This window comes from Barbus barbus, assembly GCF_936440315.1.
Source record: "Barbus barbus genome assembly, chromosome: 18".
In the NCBI taxonomy this organism is placed as follows: Eukaryota; Metazoa; Chordata; class Actinopteri; order Cypriniformes; family Cyprinidae; genus Barbus; species Barbus barbus.
The window spans coordinates 26,093,585-26,115,449 of NC_136746.1; the positions used below are offsets into that span (position 1 = coordinate 26,093,585).

Consider the following 21,865-nt stretch of genomic DNA (forward strand, 5'->3'; position numbering starts at 1 on the left):
TTCGATGAATGCAATTTTCTTTCCTGTGTTGACATATTTCCTTTTCAAACAGGAAGTTGGACATATTCCGACAGGGTGCTGAAGTGTCAAAATGTTAGGCTATCAAATTATTTGCTTAAGATTTTAAGCTACTTTCTGCTTAATGTTAATGCATTAGATGCAGGTCAGGGTCAGAAATAAACTTTTCTATTAAGAAAAGAACTTCTAATGTTAACAGATGTGCATTCATTTACTCAATAGAAACGTGGTTATAATGCTGAACACTGCAAAAATGCATAAAAAGACATCTGATGCGACATGAGAAGATCTAAATTTAATGCCGCACTTGGCACTTTGCATTTCATTTTTGACTTTATTTGCGACAGCCGAAATAGATTTGCATTAATTGTGAAGGAGCATTTTTTGCATCACTATTATGACACGGTAATGTTTAATTTGTTATATTATATACATTTATATGGCTTAATATATAAATAGCATCAAACAAACCAATATAATTATTATTCTCAAGGATTAAAGTTTAAACGGAAAAAAAAGAAAATGATTGCACAACCATCAATTAGGTGGCGATATGCACTAAGCATGTAAATGACAAACTGAACAAAAGAAGAAGAAAGAAACAGCATGGCACACTTTTTCTTAGCGTCCGTTTCCATAGTGACTCGTCGATTCGTCGCTGTGTTGAGAATGTCTTGAGTCTTACTCTGTGTTGAATGAACTTACTCCCGGACGTGTTTTTGGAACCAACATACCTCGAGTAAGCAGATTTTGAGTTAATCAACGGAAAGTTCAGGGTTTAGCTGATGGTAAGTTAACCGTGCTTTCTGAAATACACCCCAGAACTCTGTGTGTGTGTGTGTGTATGTTTTTCTGTACCTCCAGGACTTTCCCGGTGATGAACTGCTGACATGCTTCACACTGCACTCCAAACAAGACCTGATAATCGTGCTCACAGTAAGGGGCGCCATCTCTGCACACATACAGAAAACAAACCAATGCATACCGTCATGCATTATTTTGGATGGAATGCATGGATTGTGTGTATAAATGTGTCTTACTTGCTGATGTATTCTCCAGTCAATACTTTGGCACAGGCCTTACATTTAAAACAGCCCAAATGCCACTGACTCTCTAGAGCCAACAGAGCCTGACCGTTCTTAATATCTCTGCCACAACCTGCACAGCCCGCACAACCTGAAACACACACACACACACACACACAGAGAAAAACGTATCTGACTAACTCGACTCATGCTTTTTCCTGTAAAAATAACATCTTTGAATTCTGAAGTTTCACACAAACAACTCAGTTTGGGCCATTATTTCTGTGCAAAGACATTCAAATCATTTTTTAGGCTTGATCAGTATTTTGTGAACATAAAATGATCTGAACACAGTCTTGATCTATTGCATCAGGACATTATTGACTCACACGGTGGCATGTATCAACAACACTGCTGTATTAACTCCAGTTAATATCTGCCTGGTGTTTTTTCTTCACATTTTGCTTTATATCTTGTAGATGAAAGAAGATCATTGGCTTTAGTAGTCGAGCTTAAAGGCTTAAATGGAAATTAATATGAATTATTTATTATAGTAGGTGGATCCTGGCCAAAAGCCCCAAATGCACGGAAAAGGGAACAAAGGGAGATAGTCTGAATAATTTACCGTTTTACATGTATATCCATGCCAGAGGATCTCTAAGTGGCTTTACAGGATTTTATACAATCACTTTAAGTTCCTGTGTGGATGTGGCAGTTTGTACTTTTAGTATAGTTAATGTATGCTGATGGTATTTTTTATTTTATTACTTTAATAGTTTAAATGTGCATTGAGGAAGTTGTGATTAAATAATCTGATTTATAATGCTTATGTATCAAAATTAGATAATGAGAAATGTTAGTATGATGAAATGTGGAAACAACTTCTTTATTCCTTCTGGCTAGACACTTTTGGTTTTAAACTGGGTAAGATGTTGCCTAAATAAAATAAAACAAAGGAATTAAGGAATTGCACTGTGTGAGAAAAATAAGCCTTTTTTGCATTGTAATATTTTGTTTTTATGATTTCATATTCTTTATTCTTTTAATTTTTGGTGATGATGATTTACGGTAACAGTATTTCTACTTAAATACCGCTAAATGTTGGAGCTAATGAATTCATAAATAATGCAAAAATTCAATGTAGAATAACAAATTCTACCATGATGTGCACAAATTTTTACATTTTAAAATAATATAACATTTTCTCATATTTCACTAATGGAAATTAGCTTTTTGTTGATTTGGCTGGAAATGTGTTTAATTTATTACTGATTCACTGTCTTTTTGATCAAATAAACGCAGCATATATGATTACATAATTATATAAAATACACTCGCACACACACACACACACATATGTATAGATACTTATTTACATATTTCACTAATGGGAATGAGCTTTTTATTAATCTGGTTAGAGATGTTTTTAACTTTTATGAATAAAACTAGTTATTTTATCTAGATTTTGGGTTGAAATATGACCCTGAATATGAACTTGACCGGTTATGTGACATTCACTCATATGGAGGTTTAGATGTGCAGTTCCTGCACTCACTGCTGGGTCCAACAACATCTTTGGTGGGTCCTGGAGACATGGGCTCTGCGCAGAACTGACACAGACAGTCCTTCCCATTGAACGTCACTCTGTCTCCAGCAGGAAATGGTCTCCTGTAGGTCATAAAATATACGATCACTGTTAAAACTCCTCTCGGTGTTGGACTTACCATAAACCACAATGACAATGTGTGTGTGTCCATAGGCTCTTACTTGAAGATTGGTGTATGTGTGTGCGTTTGTATGTGTGAGTGTCCATAAGCTCTTACTTGCAGATTGTGCACACAAAGCATGTTGGGTGGTAGGTCTTGCCGAGCGCAGTCACCACCTCCCCCTCCACAAACTCTCCACAGATGTTACAGCGGGTGCCGTGGATGTGCTGGTAGTCCAGAGTGCACAGATATTCTCCATTCTTCATGAAGAATCCTCCCTGAGCCAGATCGCATCCACATACTAAAACAAAACACAAACAAATGCATGCTTTTTATGAATTATGATTAAAATGTTACAAGGGTGTAGAATCCCTACCAATATCCAGCAACTATAGTCACACTTTATTTGCATCTCTGATTTAAACTTCAATAGACAAAATGGCAGAGGAAATAAATGTGAATTTGAATAGTGTGCAGTATTGATGAAAATTGTTTACTGAAGTTCCCGTGTGCCATTTTTTTTTTTTTTGCAATAAAATGTTTAATTAAAATATATGTAAATGCTGTTTATTGCTGTATACGGATATACTGAACTATATACTGAAATTTTGAAAATATTCCCTGAATATTTTAACTAAAATATAGGTAAAATATTGAGGGCATACCGAGTATTTTAGTTCTTACATGAAAACTTTTAAATGCAATTGATGTTTAGCCAAAATTATGGTTTCTATAAATGAATAAAAAGCGCCCTTTGAAGCTGGTTCAGTGCAAAAAGATCAAAGTACATAAATACAGAGATATATCATAATGATACCTACTGTATCTCTCTCTCTCTCTCTCTCTCTCTCTCTCTCTCTCATTTTAGCTATATAGCCCAGTCATGTTGGAGCGCAATATAGCCCCAGTCCTAACTCATTTTTCAAAAATATTTTGTAAAAGAGTCACAAAGACTTGGAACAACAGCCGGTGAACAAATTATGACAAAAACAATTGGGTGTGAACCTTGACTTTGCAAAGGATATATTGGTTTCTTTGTCATGGATTTCTGTTCTTGTAACAGGATAATGCAGCATAATTGGCTCACTAGAAATAGCAACTGTAAAAATAAACCTCAGTGGAGGACAATGGCCAAACCATGATCTTGAGAAAACATAATAGTCAGAAAACCTTGACATGTCTAATCTGAACCAACAGGCTATCTGAAACATATTTAGAGCTCATTGTGCTTCATTTTAAGCTCTTAAGAGCTCCTTTAGCCACTTTCTGTTTGGAGTCTGGTTTTAAAAAACACAAACACAAAAGCAATACTGACAGGTAACCATCTTTCATGACTTTCCGCACCTCATTCTGGGTTCCTGTGGGGAGACTCGAGGCCGTGTCTAATGCAGCATGTGAGATTTACAGAGAGAACGAGCGAGTTGAAGTATAATAGATGTGTACAATGTGTATGTAGTATGCAGAAGAGCTCTGCAGTGCTGTTATGTAACTCACTCCAGTGTTTCTCATAGCCTTCTACACCATCCGCTCCAATAAAATGAGCTTATGCACTGAGAAACTTCTGCAGGGGCCGTATGAGGACAACTCAACCCCATGGTAGTTTCACAGATCATGTGAGAGAAATATAAATATGCTAAATAAATGTATTATTTTAATACTAAAATTGAATAACATACTATTTACTATGGAAAAAGGTAATGCACCTTTTACACAAGTAAAAGGGTCTAAGAGCAAAAAAAGACACAAAAATATTCATCCCAGCATCCCCAAGTTAACCTGAACCAAAACAAGCACCACAACCAATATCAGTCTGTTAGGGAATAAACAATATGACAGCATGTCCTTTTGAAAAGCATCACTGAATCGTTTGATCTGATGAATAAATGAATAAGTAATGGACTTGGTAACAACATCCTCTGACACATTTCCTACAAGCGGACTTTCATCTCTGGATGACCCAGACACAAAAGAATTCATTAACTCCAAGATTCAGATTTTAAACTTTTATTCATTCTGAGCTGATTTTAAAGTTTTAGTTTTAACTTTAAAATGACATGCATTTGCATGCCTTTAAGAAATTAAAGAATGATGTAAAAAAATATCTAAATATAAACGTTTAAAAATAGATATGCAATTGGAAAACTGAAATATGCTCATGTGTTAAAAAAAAATATTTAAAATGAACTTTTTGTTCTTCAGGAACCACTTAAAGGAATAGTTCACCCCAAAATGAACATTTTCTGAAAGTTCACTCACCCTCAGGCCATCCAAGATGAAGATGAGTTTATTTCGTCATTTGAACAGATTTGGAGAAATGAAGCAATACATCACTTGCTCACCAATGGATCCTCTGCCGTGAATGGGTGCCGTCAGAATGAGAGTCCAAACAGCTGATAAAAACATGACAATAATCCTCAAGTAACCCACAACACTCCAGACTCTCATTCTGACGGCACCCATTCACAGCAGATCCATTGGTGAGCAAGTGATGTAACACTAAATTTCTCCAAATCTGTTGTGATTATAAAAATAAACACATTGACATTTTGAATGGCCTAAAGGTGAGTCAATGTTAAGCAAATTTTCATTTTGGGCAAACTATTGGACTTATTGCACATAATTTGTCACATTATGGAAGTAAACCAGGTTGTGTGCCTATAAATGAAGAAAAGAATGATCTAGTCGTCTTTATGCGGCTCTGAAGTGCTTAGATGATTAGATAAGCTGATTATTATTACATAGACTTACAGTAAAGATGGCATAATCCCCGAGGGTGTTGAACACAAAGTAGATGATTAGCTCTTACACTGATTATCTGCTCAGATTACTACAGGTCATGTTCAAATTCAACTCCAATTTCAGTGTAGTCTGATCAAGAGTCGGCACAAAAGATTTTAATATCTCATTCTCATTATCACCTTGCCTATTTATAATTTAAGAACTGTTAAATCCCTAGTTCAAAAATAGGTCTGCTGAGTCACTCTTTCTATCTTTTCCTCAGTCAATGTCATTGTCGCTGTCTGTGATTTATTTAGAGGCCAGTGAGATCAGAGGTCAGAGGTCAGAGAATGGCATGAACTCAGTCCTGTGTGAGGGAAATTGGCTGGGTGAGGTATTAAATATTCAACGTACTGTAAATTTGAGATCTTTCTGTCTAGCTGAAGCTAAAAAACACAACAAAACCTACAAATGACGACGAATCAGGCTGCTTTTTAGTGCTAAAAATTATGTAATGCGTTACTTTTTAAGTGATACATTACTTTTAAAAGTAACTTTTTAAAAGTGTTCCCCCAAAACACCAACATTGTCATGTGCTTCAGTGTGACAGAAAGTATTTATCAATTTAAAATAACATAGAGAATACAATAAATAATAAAACATACAATACAATAATATAACATATAATACAAATAAAAATTACTGTACCAATGTACTGTATACTTCCAAAATAAAAGTTTGGACACACTTGACAGAAATATGTTTGTCATTATCTTAAAAAAAAAAAAAAAAAAATTAAATTTAATGCAAATTAATTTTGTAGAAAACTTCAATTTTATTTCATTTTATTTGCGTTGGAGCTGTCCAGCATACATGTGAACTCAATTCTGATCACTACATAAATTACATATTGTGTTATTTCATAGTTTTGATGACGATTAATCTAAAATGTGAAAAAAAATTGTAACAATAAATGTACAAACTTTGACCTGTAGTGTATATACTGTATGTACAAGGCTCTTCCCATTAATTATTCCCCAAAAATGGTCATGTGCCAAATAGATGTGACTGTGTCAGTCAGCTTAGCTTGTTCTCACCGAGCAGATCTTATATTATAATGCTGCTCTCTCTAATTGAAGTGGGACAGTGGGACAGAGGGAAAGTCTCTGGGTTAATTGGATCAAGCTCAGGCACGACAAGATTTACTTCGCAATGTAGAACTGTATTATATCCAGGCCTATACGTGACTCAAGTATTGCTGACAAAATAGTCAGCATAATCTTGAGTGTTTTGTTAAAACAAGTGGATTTGTTAAAAAAAGATGGATTTGTTGGGGTTATTATAGTGACGTGGTAAATCAGACACTGTATCAGTAAGTTCAGCATAAAGCATTGAAGCAAGTGAACATCACCTAATGACCCTGGTCTTAAAAAAAAGGTTATGTTAAATATATATTTCAAACTTATATGAGCCTTATGATATGAAATTCGCATTACACAATGATTTCAGTAGTCCATAAATTATGTTCATAAAATATACCTATTCGATTTTTGTTAATATAATTATTTTAGGTTAAAATGTACATAAGTGTATACTGTGCATTCTTATCATTCAAAAACTTAACCCTCTAAAAAATATAATAATACAATGTTTAAATTAATTATAGAAAAACATATATATTCAAGTTCATGTTATCTACTGTCATTTAAAGTGTGACTCACTGTTGTTGGTAACCTCACCTGTCCATATAGAGGTAATATATTGACTACAAATTCAAGTGGGTCAGGTATATTTGTAAGATTTATCGTAGATTCTGAGAAACACATGCTAAATAGGTCAAGCTGGAGCTCATCTATAACACTTACACAGTGATCCTGAATTCTGGCAGGAGAGAGGAGTCATAGGAGACGTACACAAGAGGTGTTAGACAGCTTTCAGAAACATTTATAGGAAAAACTCAGAATCTCAGACAGGGAGGATTTCACTTTGAATATGCAACCAAATGCACAAAAACTGTCTACTTGTCATTTTTCAGTAAAATCAAAAGAAAATTAATTTCTTATGCTTTTCTTTTGAATTTTGTGCATGGTAAAATATGGCCCAGACATGTTATTAGATTGTTGCGCTCTCATTTAAAAAGCTATAAGATAGACAAAAGTCCAGTATATACCACTCCTTTTCTGAAGACTTCTAATTTACATCACTTCCTCATTCAGCATTTGGCTTCATGGCACCGAAGGTCTCCAATGTATGTAACAGGGACTGACGGTTTGTATATGTGCATAAGACATTCATTCACTCACCTTTGCATGTGAAGCACTTGATGTGGAAGTGTTTGGCCTGAACTCGTAACACCTCTCCCTTGCACACCTCCCCACATTTAGCACAGCGTATCAAAGGCTTCTCCGTCTGGTGGTGAGCTTCCTGTGTATGGGCCACTGTACAGAAAGAACAAAAGTTTTGTCACTGTCTATACTAGTGCTTACAGAACAACAGTGCAATATCTGTGGAATATGAGATGCTTGTGCAGACCTTGAATGTGAAATACAATATTATATTCAGTAACATAGCAAAGTCAAGCTTAAGTACACTACTGTGCAAAGGTTTAAGGTCAGAATTTTTTTTTCGGGAAAAGATGTATTAAAATGATGAAATGTGGCAGTAAGACATTTTAGACAAAACAATGTCTAAAGAAAAAAAAAAAAGTCTCGCTGCACCTTAAAATCATGGCTGTAAACTGGATATTTGACACGAAATCCAATTGCAAGCAGTGCTGAAAACAAAAAAGGCACAAGAAAGACTGTATAAATGCATGTCTCTGCCTCCAATAAAATCCACACAGCAGATCCTGTACCGTCAAATATCCCTTTCAAAAATACCACCACATCACCTCAGATGTCCACAAAACCTGATTATCAGTTGTGCATTGAGACGTACTGCATGATTCCTCATTCCCCTGGAGAAAGTGTTCAGCAAACACACAAAGCTTTTACTATTATCGATCTGCATTTGTTTTCCATTTATTTTGCATTAGTTTTGAGCATCACTTTATTCAAAACATCCTCTACAATTGCAATCCTCTATTTTTCAAGGTTCTTCATTGGCATTGATGGTTTCATGAAGAACCTTTAAGATCCATGGAATCTTTCCATTCCACAAAATGTTCTTTCTAGTGGATAAAGGTTCTTCAGATGCTCTTAACACTAAGAAAATAGTGGTTATTTTAAGAACGGTTCACTAAAAGGTTATTTGGGGAGCCCAAAATTGTTCTTCTTACAGCGAAAACCCCCATCTGGAGGCTTTGATTTTAAGTGTACTCCATTCTAACCCATCATTCCCTCTCTCAGCTGTGTCTACACTAATCCAGAAGGAGCGACTGATTCTGTCCCGGAGTGTCGAGCATCAAACACAGACAGTCCCTGCGCTGCCGAATCACCATCACAGACAAGGCTGTGTGCATGTGCACCAGTGCATGTGTGCTGGATTGTACATGTCTCGTGGGACATTCATTTCGCAGACACAGACTTTTTTCATACATATTTATGAGTCGACTCTCTTTCCCTGCCCCCTTTCCACACCCTCTCCACCCTCCCGTCCCAAGCCAAACAAAGCACTGGAAAGTGGGATCAGAGCCGTATCTCTCACTGCCAGAGCTGAAGCACCATTATCCTCCAAACATATTTAGTATTCAGGAAAATATCAATGAAATTGCATTTAAAAACAAGAAAAAGGGTACAGTGAGATAAAATGCAAATGAACCAGTGTTAATTGTTTCCTTGCTTTTATGAGATTAAAACAAGATTTGAGTGGTGCTTGCTCATGCAAAATTTACTGACAGGATGCTATGGTGTTGTGGATGGTTGCTAGGGCATTTCTTTTATTTATTTATTTGACTATAGGCTATTAGTAGGACAGTGTAGAAGTGATAGGAAGCGAAGTGGGAGAAAGAGAGAGAGAAAGTGGGCGGGATCAGGAAAGGTCCTCGACCTGGGATTCGAACTCGGGACGACCATAGCGCAATGCTATATTTTGACGCTTCCCACAAGGCTATTGGCACCAACTGCTATATATATATATATATATATATATATATATATATATATATATATATATATATATATATATATATATATATATATGTATGCATGTATATATATATATATATATATATATATATATATATATATATATATATATACATATATATATATATATATATACACATATATATACTGTATATATATATATATATATATATATATATATATATATATATATATATATATACACACACACAGTAAAAAATGTCATAATTTTTCATGATAAAAGACTGTAAATATTATACTAGAAAAACTGTTAATTGGTTAATGATAAGATCCCTTACCCTATATGGTGAAAAAAGTGAAAGAACCAGTAGTTAACTGTAAATATGGTAAAAAGATACAGTAGCAACATTTTAAGTATAAAAATATTTCATTAACATCCAACCCTAATGTACTCTTATGAGATTTCTGGGAACATTAATTTACAGTTTTCACTGTAAATTATAAAACAAGTTTTTTTTTTGTTTTTTGAACATTTAACAGTGTTTTATTGTAAAATTACACAAAAAGTTATTATTATTATCAATGTTAAAAACATTTGTGCTGGTTTAGGTAAACAAGTAACATTTTTTTTCAGGATTCATTGAAGAATAGAAAGTTCAAAAGAACATAATTTATTTGAAATAGACATCTTTTGCAACATTATGGCCCGGTTTCACAAACGGGGCTTAGCTTAAGCCAGGACTAGGCTTTAGTTACATTAAGATATTTAAGCAACTTTTACAAAAATGCCTTAGAAGAAAACATTAAGGTGTGCATCCTGACACAGAACAATGACACTGACATATTTTAAGATATGTCAGAGCAAGATATTTTCAGTTGAGACAGCTCAAACATCCATTTCAGTCTGTGAAACCGAGGGTATGTCTTTACTGTCACTTTTGATCAATTTAATGCATCCTTGTGAATAAAAAGTATTAATTCCTTAAAAAGACTTAAAATTCTCCTAGAAAAAAGCTGATAACAGTTAACGGTAGTTCCCTTATGCTGTATGGTGAAAACAGCCTAATGTTGACCTAATGTAATTTTACAGTAAAATATTGTTAAATGTACAATTTTTAGAAGTGAAAATGTGACAATCCAGTGTGCGTTCCCAAAAAACAGGTCATCTTATAATTTACACATAGCTATTCTGGTCTCAGATATGAATCAGGTCCTAATGGAAGCCTGTAAAAAAATAAATAAAAATAAAAACAATTAAAAAAAGGTAGTTGTGACTGATCTTACAGTTGCAAGCATATTTTTTCTCATATAACAGTTCTCACAGTTTACAAGCCTTATAAATGATTCACTAATGTAAAAAAACAAAAAAAACAAATACTGCACTGACGGGTCCCATGTTTAGCAGTAATAATGTAGGAGAGTAGATGACAGCTACTGTACTTCATCCAAACTCTTAGTGAAGCTTTATAGAACACTTCCTCCACACAAGCAGGCATTTATGGTGATTAAGCTCTGAAGTGGCACAAGATTAAGTGGACTGGTCAGAAGAGTTAACCTCCAGCTCTGAGAGCACAGCAGTACTGATATTACATCAGCATCACTACAGCCGACTGACTCGCTCTACTGACTACAGACAGCTGCCTTGGATGAAACGAGATTGAGTTGTGACTGATTACATCTACATTTTTCCATTGGGCCAATTGAATTTCTGCTAACTGAATTTTGTTACTTCTGTAATCAGTCACTAGAAAATTTTGAGTTGGGAGGTCTGAAATTTTTTACAGTCCAATCACACTGATATACGTGTCGTATTGATATATGACAGGGTGGACATGTTAAGCTTGGGAAAAGCAAGTAAGCAAACTCATACGAAGAAAATTAGTCAATTAAAAAGTCACCAATTTATTCACCTAAGCGGTTAAAACTCCCGCCATTGAAGAGACAAAATATCTGTTGTCCTGATGTCACTAAAGGGGATGGCCTTTTCTTAAATGGGTGGATTTCCCAACACGACAGGGAGGATAACCATTCAAGGGACATGGAAAAACTTTTTTATTAAATAAAAATATTGTTTTTATTATCAAATTATCAATACACTCAAATTGAGTTTAACAAAAAATTTACAAAATATTAATAGAGAACATTTTTTAAAAATTGTATGATTTGACTGTATTCTACTCTCATTCAAATTTAATGAGCAGTGCATGGAACAAAGCAACATAACACGCACCTTCTTACTAAAAAAATTTAATTTTGTTTTTAGAAAATGTATATATATATATATATATATATATATATATATATATATATATATATATATATATATATATATATATATATATATATATATATATACATACACCAAAAGGCACCCTACAGTGATATTGACCTGAATACAATTCATTTCAAAAGAGTTTTGCACTAGCATTTTGCTAAACTAACAACACATTACTCTAATAATAGAGAAATACACAGAACACACAACGATTGAGTACATTTTCTCATGAAGGGTACATGCAATTCCATCTTACAATTTCACCAAAAATACCATGCCATTAACATTAAATTTACCATATTTTTGGGCCTTAAATTCCAAAGTACACTACCCTTCAAACATTTTTGGTAAGAATTTAATGTTTTTGAAAAAGAAAAGCAAGCAAAGCTATATATTTATTTAAACAAAATACTATGAAAACAGCAGTACCGAGAAATAGCTTATTTCTATTTTAATATCTAATATAATCCTGTGATGCAGAGCTGAATTTTCAGCATCATTACTCCAGTCTTCAGTGTCACATGATCCTTTAGAAATCATTCTAATATGCTGATTTGATGATTATCAATGTTGAAAGAACAGCATTTATTTGAATTTTTTTTATCAATTTAATGCATCCTTCAAAAAACAAACAAAAGATAAATATGACTGCTTCTATATAATAATGCTTATTATAATCACTGCTGATTATATAAGGCTAGATATGTTTTGTTTGTTGTGTATCAAACTTGGTAGAAACTAACCAAATTAAATGTCACCATAGGCACCAAGTGCAAAATAAAAATAAAATAATCATAAATAACTATTTTATTATAAATAATATATTACTTTGAAACCATGATTTTATATGACAATTTTAGCACAGCGTTTGCTTGTCACTTTATGTATAAAAATATAAATCTCTAAGCATCAGCACTTGGCAAGATATTTTTATGCCAGCATCTCAATATTATAGTATCATATTATTACATATTATCAAGTTACCTTTGATTTTAGTGAGTTAAAAAGGAAAGAGCTAAATATATTCTCAAATCAATAACAAAAGTCTACAAGGATATAAATCTATGAGGACAAATCTTAAAATAATTAACTTGGTTATATGAGTACATTTTTAATTCAAGTGTACCTACATGTGTATGCATACAAATATCAATTTTACACTTGCAGTGTTCAGTATTGAAAAAAAAAGACTAATAAATGTCCCATTTATATTCATTGGTCAGTGCTGGAAATGAAGCTAAACACTGCGTCTCTGCAGATGAACTGCAGCAGGGATGAGACGTCTTTCAAGAGACACCCTAAGAGCGAAAGAGGCCACTGCAGGCGAGACACAACAATGGCCTCTACCTTCCTGTGAGCGTTGCTATGGCGACGGCTGCAGGCTGCGCGTGTCTACCTCACGCTTCTGCATCCCATTTAAAACTGCAACACTGCCGAAACAACGGAGACGTGCCGCAAACTCAGATTAAACAGTCCCACAACCAACTGACCGACAACTCCAATCCACTAACCTGCAGACCTGACAGGTACGACAGCACACAGCGACTCTTTCTCTTACATAACAGTTCCTGTGATTCAGACAGCACACGGTGCAACCTGGACATAAACTAGGAATATCAACCTGTGTTGAACCAATACAGCATCAGAATCACCTTAAACGAGGAGTGGGATCAATCCAGCATCTCTGCAGATGAAGAACAGCATGTGATCCTCAAGATTCATTTCTGACAAACCTCTTCAAATTGACAAAAGTGACTATTTACTCTTAAAAGTGTGCATCGTGACCGCATTGAGATGTATAGATGGTCAGTAACTCTCTCCAAAACACACACACAGTCAATTACCTTTCTTCTTGACCATGACCATCAGTGATAAGTGCAGATGAATCAATAATCAGCAGCGATAGAGTCGTATCCAGTGAGATGAGAAATGCAGCATCCAAATAGCTGAGCAAAAAATCTAATACGGATGAATAAAACGTGAATGACAGAAAGCTGAACGTGTCCTATAACAACAGAGGCAGACGGGCGCGTGCCTGCTCCCCTGTACCCCTCTTGTCTCCTCCCCTGACGCCCCCACCCTCCCTCCATCCCTCCATCCGTCTGTCCCATCCCCCTTTCTGTCTCATTAATCTGAGGACTCGCCCATCTTCCTCTGCGAACCAGAAGTTACCGGCTCTGTCAAGCAGTAGCTGCCAATTTGGCTTGATTAAACTAAAAACATATATATACACATATATATATATATATATACATATATATATATATATATATATATATATATATATATATATATATATATAAGCTGACAAAAATGGGTAAAACCTAGTGTTTTGAAGGATAATAGCACAAATTGGTAAATATTTAAAAGAGTCATCTAATGATTATTTTCCTAAATAAGCATGACACGATATTTTTGGTAGATAAAGTATTGTTACACTGAATTAAAAAAATAATTCTGTAAATTGTGGTCAAAATTTATGATAATAGCTATTTTTTGCTTAATTAATCAGGACATATGCTAATGTACAGATTTAAAAATAAATAAATAAATCTGTATTAAACTTTCATTGGTTTGATGCTTGTAAATTCCCTTTTGGTCTTTGACCAACATATAGTCAGAATAACTAAACTGCCAAGTCAGCGACTGTGTTGAGACAGACCGGCCGTGCTATCTTCACCTGATGTATCCTAACAGATCACACAGGCTTGTCTGGATCACGAGAGCAGACATGACATGAATCCACCATGAATATCCCTGTGATTAAGCTGTGACGATCCTATTAGCCTCACAGTACAACAGCTGTCTGAGTGACACTCTACATTAGCAGAGAGAACGTATGACGCAAAAGAAACATAAATTGTACATATTTTATTATAGTAAAAGTTTCATTAGTGACTATTTTTTAGAGGGCTCTTAAAAGCATGAAATTGACTTTTTCTGTCTGCTGGCGTTCATTTTGTTCAGGCCATTTTGCACGGCACAGCATAGAAACAACTTAAACAACTGCAACTGCAAACAACCGAATCAGCATTGATTCACAAGAAGCATGTACAGAAATGTCTGTAGACTCAGAATCAGAATTTCTGTCTGTTAAAATTAGTACAATAATTTCACAAGCATAAACCAAAAGCAAAGCAGAATGCACTTTTGTGATAGTGAATATCTGGTTAATTTGCTTAGAAGTGCAAAAAAAAAAAAAGTCAAAGATTTGACCGCTAACCTGGAAAATCTTTAGAAAATGTAATCATTATTTCTTCTTCAAAAGTGCTTATTCAAGACTGTAAAGGTTCCAGGTTTACTGGTGCATCCCCAAAAGCAATCAGAATGAATCTGGAGATTTCAGAGAGCTTTTTCTGTACGATATGCATTAGGCGGTGAGCGAATGGGCGATCTGTTGGGGTGCCATTTAAGGTTGAGACTGATCAGATGGAACTTGAGGACCATCAACCTGAGAAGGCTGCTTGACCTCAGCACACTTCCAGTTCCTTCGCATGCCTAGAAGCATCAATGGACGCCTTTCCGTAAGTAAAATCATATTTTACCTCATCATAGACTGATTTAGTGCATTGCTAACACATTTCTTCTTGTGAAAATCATTTGGAAACATTGGTACACTAACAAGACGACATGCAGTTCTGAATCCAATTTAGATCTTAAAATTGTTTCACATGCGTCAAACTCACAGCAATTTGTTCAAATGACTATGCAAAAGCACTGCACTATTAAATAATTATGACTCACTGTTATTTACATAAGAGCATTTTCATTGATTTGGCATCCCATTAACGTTCCCAATAACACCGCTGCAAGTCTCTGCCCTTCTCAGATGACCCTGTAAAAGCTCTTAGTTCTCCACTGTATGTCAGGAAGTAAGCTCCTCTCATTGGGCCAAGCAGATCTATACGGTAGATTCTGGAAAGCAAGGCTGAGGAAAATGCAATTTGAAAATAAATCGACAAATATGTAGTTACAGGCCTTTTGCACAGGATGAGTTCTAGCTAGATGGAGCACAATGCAATGAAAGAAAGGTTGCAATAGATGCTTTTCGACTACATTTAACGTGACTTAAAAATGTAAAAAAAGTGCCTGTTGTTGTTTCATTACCCCCATTATCTACAAGAAATACAATGACAATGGGAAGAGACAGTTCAAATGTTTGGGGTCGGTAAGATTTTTTAATGATTTTTAAAGAAGTCTTATGCTTTTCAAGGCTGCATTTATTTGCTCAAAAATACAGTAAAACTGTAATATTTAATATTTACAATTGTATTATTACCATATGAAATGATGGTTTTCTGTTTGAATATATTTTAAAATGTAATTTATTCCCGTGATGCAAAGCTGAATTTTCAGCATCACTACTCCAGTCTCATGATTTTTCAGAAATCATTTTAATATGCTCATTTTATTTTCATTTATATTATTTTTTTTATTTTCTCAATGTTGAAAACTGTTGTGTTGTGAAAATATTGAAAGGTGGAAACTGATATGGATTCTCTGATGAATTAAAAATCTAAAGACCTGCATTTATTTAATTATTAATTTATTAGTTTTAATACTTTTTTGCATTATAAATGTCATTACTGTCACTTTTGATCAATTTAATGCACCCTTGCTGAATAACAGTATTCTTTTTTTAAGTGATAAAAATAAATAAATCTTATGGACCCCCAAAATTTTGAACACAGCAGAATAAGTAAAAAATGTCTTAAGAAAATCAAAATTAAGTTCCGTTTCCACAGGCCACTGATCAGTATGTGTATCAACAGCAAATCCCAAGAAATCCAAAGACTGAGGAAATCTGACATGCTGGATTTGACTGATGGTTCTCTTGTAATATTAAAGCCTTTTTGGTTGCCTCAAGCATGCTTGAAGAAGTTTACAGTTACATAAAACTTAAACTCATTTTCATCAGCAGGAACCATCATTTTTGACATCATGTAGTGATTAATACATTGCATAATGCTCTTTCCTCTTCATACACACAGCCACAAAAGTTTTGTGGATTAAGATGTTTCCTGGCACTATATGGGAACTACCACTTGATTAGCATAATTAAATACTTCCATCCCATTAACAGCATGCAATCCCTTTTTAGCAATCGAGACATTCACTTTCATAATCTGCTTTAGCACACTTACAACCAGTGGAAACTCACAGCACAGAGCACCACTAACACGAGCAAAGCATTTCTACTGAACGGCAATTAAGCTTCTGTTTGGACAGGATGATCTCATTTGTATGCATATGCAAATTGCTCATTGTGCATTTTTGAACATTCAGAAAGACTGTTCTTTCTGAATGTTTCTTTCAGAAGCTTGTAATTAGTTTTTTTTTTATTTAGCCTAGTATTAGTTTTTTTTGTGATATTGACACTGGTGACAAGAATTATGAAATTTGTATGTAACAAAAATTTTAATATCATGAACTTATTCAAAGCAAAAATAATTATATTGTAATATAAGATTTTGGTCATATCGCTCACCCATATGTAAATATATATAAGATTCATTGTGCATACCAATGTATTTGTGCTAGAAATACACTTTACATGCAAATATATGAATACTAATGAAATCATGTTGGAAGCAAAGACACAACATAACTAGGACATACTAAGTTTCTTATAAATGTACCACTAAACTGGACAATTGCCATTGCTCAGTTGATCACTGGACTAAATTTGACTGATTTCAGGAGCAAAACGAATTGAAATGATATTCATCTATTTCCATAACTGTTCATACCAGGTGATAGGCTCTCAGTCAGGTAATAGTCTTCAGGGTTGATGAACGGCAGCTGTTGCATCACAGACTCTTTTGGGACGAGGTACAGCACTTCTGCCACACGTCCGTCTTCTATGACAGATATGCGTTTGACAGAGTTTGTGCGTTTGATCCGGGTGCGATCCACTTGCTGACTGCGTCCAGATCCGCAGAGTTTCCCCAGGCTGTTCAAAGTGGGAAGGGAAGGCATGGCGGCAGGACCTCAGAATTCTCAATTAGTCCTCAAAACTAGACAAAAAATGCTTTAGGAATTTGTCTTCTCCACAACAGACTCAATATCCAGGCTAAATGATGATCTCCCAGTGATCTCCCAGAATGCCCTTTGACCCAGTGGTCAGAGGTCACGTACCAGCAGGTGAGTCTGCAGAAAGGACCAAACTCCAACCAAAAGATCTCTGATCTTCAGATTAACAAATCTTAAATCTTCAACTGTATGCTCGCTCGTCCTGATTAAGCGGTTGCTAGATGTAATGCTCCTCACCTGAAAATGATACGTCTTACCTCTGCTTCAGGTGAAGACCACAGGTGAACCCCATGCCAGAGTGGACAGTAAGAAGTGGCTCGAATAGCTCCTTGCCTTCGCCTAAGCGGATTAACCCTGACGTCTACTCTGTGATTATCTCTCGGACGGGGCCAAGCAATACTATTGCATAGTATCTGCAATGGTACAAGCTCCTTGGTGAGAGGTTTACCAACACAACTAAAAATACTGTTCCCAAGCACAGGCTGTTTTCTATTAATACACTCTTAAAAATAAATGTTCTTTTTTGGCATTTATGGTTCCATGAAGAACATTTAATACCCACAGAACCCTTCCATTGCACCAAAGGTTCTTTAGGGTGAAAAAAGATTTTTTAGAATATTAAAAAAAAATAACCTTTTAAGAACCATTCACTGAAAAGTTCATTGGGGAACCCAAAATGGTTCTTCCATGGCATTTCTGCCCTTTATTTTAAGAGTGTACAACTGAAACGTAATGCACAAGATTAGCTGGAAACAACTCTGTGTTGATTCTGATAGATGTAGATCAGTAATAATGCTTAAATTAAATCTTTAAATCACAGGATTTTCTAATTTAGAAAATCTCATTTCCAAAGAAAAGCCATCAGAATGAAACAATCAGATGTAACAACAATAAAGAGACGATATTGCAGCAATAATTCAAATGTTATTTTTTTCCATACTTTAAACTACTGTAGCCCAAATAATGTCTTGCAAGTCTTAAATGATATTAGAGATGCAACAACCATTGCAAATTCACGAGTCCCACCCACACCTCACCAGTTGTTCCTTTACCCCTGGAGAAAATAGGTGAGAACATATGGTCATAAATTAACACAGGGACTTGACTCTCTCTCTAAAAAAAAAAAAAACAGTTTATGCTATTGGGGATTGTCTCTTAAACACACAGTATGTCTCTTCTGTTACACAGACATTGCAATCAGCTTTTCATTTTATTTTTGACCTTCATTTAATATTGAAACTACAGCTAAATTTCCTGTTGTGCTGCCTGGTCGACCTTCATTATGGGTTTTAAACCTTACTGCCAACTTTCTGGGCAGAATAACAGCTGGTGGCAAGTATTGATGTAAAATAAATAATGTAAAATAAATAAATAAATACATAAAAGAAACATACATATACATATATACACACACACACACACACACACACACACGTATAACACTGTCCATATAGTGCTTTAGTCACTGTCATTGACTGACCGAGATAATTCACCAAATGCTAATAAATCCTGGAGAAAAGCACCAACCCACAGCCTTAATGAAATGACATGGTGAAGAATCAGATTTAAGAACAGACGTGTGGTGCTCTGATAGACGAAGGGTCTTTCTGCATTAGAGAGAGGTTGTGGATCAGCAGTTTATGCTTATTAAACAGACACAGGCTGTGTTCCAAAACCTACTGAAATGCCTACATAAGCAGAATTTTAAGAAAGGTGGTTCAAAAAGGCAATTATCTTGCTTTAAGATAACTACTGCATCATGTTTACCCTTGACGGATAAGGTAACTCCAAATTACAATACAACAACTTTTACTGAAAAATCTGGATGAAGGACACACATACATGTTTATGATATATATTTGTGTGTGTAGGCAATATGATTTAGTTAATAACAAATTGCATTTAATCTATTTGAAATTTGAATATTATGTTCAGTTTTTTTATATTTAATAATACTTTAAAACATTGTATCACTAGGTTTTTAAAAAGAGCCTCAAAGGGTTTTGCAGATGCTGCAGATTTTATAGCCGACTGAGGAGGATTAGTATTAGGCATGTAATCTTTAAAATGTCAAATGTTGAACATAATTTACGTCAACTGAAAATTAGATTTTAAAGGGAGGGGAAACGAGCGATGTAACGAGATGGATTTAGAGTGATTGAGATGGAAGAAGGTTAGAGAGAGAGAGAGAAAGAGGGATGAACTTGCATTTTTCGTGATGTTTCTCTGCTTCTGAGTGATATAGGGCTTCATGAATAATACAGCTCTGCTGTCTCCGTTATATGAAGCTCTCTTCCGATCTCTCTCAAGGCCTTTCACATGACTCATGCACTGCTTTGACCTCAACACGAAAAGTATTTAAAAAAAATTTAATAAAAGGAGAAAGGAAATATCCCATAAAATACTGAAAACATTTGTGCTTTAACAGAAATGTTCCTATAATTACTTTGATACAACGCAAAAAGCTAAAGAAGGACTCGCTCAACGTTAAACTTTACTGCCTCTGGATGCTCTTGGTGAATTTAAATTAGTTCATTCAAATGCATTGAACAATGTTGCTGTTAACATGTTAAAAGTTAAAATGCCTCAGGCTAAGGTGGTTGACCGATAAGCGATTTCAATAGCCACACACAGCATATGTAGCCAATCAGAAACTCTGCTCGTCTATCATTTTGTGTATTTTGGACTGCTGGCATCAGATTTGACATGTCAATGTTTTGGAAAGAGGTTTGAAAAATAGCTAAATCAAATTTGAAATTGCTGAAATTGAACATTTTAAACAATTTACCCAACACAACATCACATGCCTCGAACTTGACACATAAACTTGGCATAAAACAGAAAGCAAACTGAGTTCAACATGCTCTTGAGCACTGAAATCATTCATCCACTGATATCAGTTCAGTATCTGAGCAAAGCAACACTGGCACCACAGAGCACCAAAGTCAATGGATGGGCAGGACAACATGTCCTGCTCAGGTATGGTATAGATGGCACGCCAAGCTCTCACATCTAAATTAATCTTTATCTTTCAGATGTGTATTTTTCTCTACACTCACTTCCATCTTCCCTTTATGTAGGAGTTTCTTCTGTGAAGTGGAGCGTACAGCAAATTAACTCCAACTAAACACAGCACATTAAAGGCAGAGGTAGAGTGAGAATAAATCTTTCTGCAGCACAGCAAACCGCCCCGTTTCTCCTTACAAAACCAGTCCAGCTTCAGCGCACATATCAGAGACAACTCCCTTACAAAGGAAAACAATGCAACAACAAACCGAGTGCAAACACAAATAAAACAAGCCTCCTATCAAGATAAACACAAATCATGTGCAAAACTGCACTTACCATCCAACCCGAAGCAGGATGTTATTTTTTGGGCGTAGTTGCACAGTCCATCGTAAGGAGGCTGTTTTTGCTGGTGCAATGCACTCTTCTCCCCCATCTCTACTGGCAGACATAAACACACTCACACCCTTCCAACCTCACACACTCACAGGACGGCCCGGCAGGATCTTCTGAGGCTGTGTCCTCATCAATAATTCACATTCACACGTGGCCACGTGCAAACACGCGCACGCACACTCACGAAAGTGCTGAGGCGGTGTGTCCTCGCTGCATGCGTTCTGGTGTCCGGACTGGGAGGAAGTGGAGGAGGAGACTCGGGTTACCGCGGTACCGGTTGCCAAGGATAGGCCAGTGATGCCGCAGTCTAACAGGTAGAGGTCTACTGCCCTGGTGCAGAGGCAGGGTGGGGCATTTACGGGATGAGCAGCGCTACTGTCAGACACAAAGATGAAAGAGCACACACACACACAAACAAACACAAACGTACACACACACACACACATCTGGTCAGCTATCCTTGTAGGGACTCTCCATAGGCGTAATGGTTTTTATACTATACAAACCGTATTTTCTATCGCCTTGCACCTACACCTACCCCGTACAGGAAACTTTGTGTATTTTTACTTTCTCAAAAAAACTCATTCGGTATGATTTGTAAGCCTTTTGAAATATGGGGACACTGAGAATGTCCTCATAAAT

At 35.5% G+C, this 21,865-nt stretch overlaps 1 protein-coding gene across 3 annotated transcripts in view; it reads right to left on the reverse strand.

Annotated features, from left to right (window-relative positions):
* Positions 1-21,421, reverse strand: part of LOC306884031 (actin-binding LIM protein 1-like) — a gene marked incomplete at its 5' end in the record, with an annotated part of 40,697 nt that extends 19,276 nt beyond the window's left edge. Inside the window, 6 exons of one of the 3 annotated variants that reach the window (XM_079439645.1) lie at positions 877-970; positions 1,059-1,194; positions 2,599-2,711; positions 2,867-3,050; positions 7,771-7,905; positions 21,167-21,421. In XM_079439645.1, coding sequence (XP_079295771.1) covers positions 877-970; positions 1,059-1,194; positions 2,599-2,711; positions 2,867-3,050; positions 7,771-7,905; positions 21,167-21,263 — 759 coding nt within the window. Of the gene's footprint in view, positions 1-876; positions 971-1,058; positions 1,195-2,598; positions 2,712-2,866; positions 3,051-7,770; positions 7,906-17,538; positions 17,768-21,166 lie in introns of those variants that run through there. The other 2 variants (XM_079439647.1, XM_079439646.1) reach the window with 2 other exon arrangements.
* Positions 21,422-21,865: the final 444 nt, after the last annotated feature.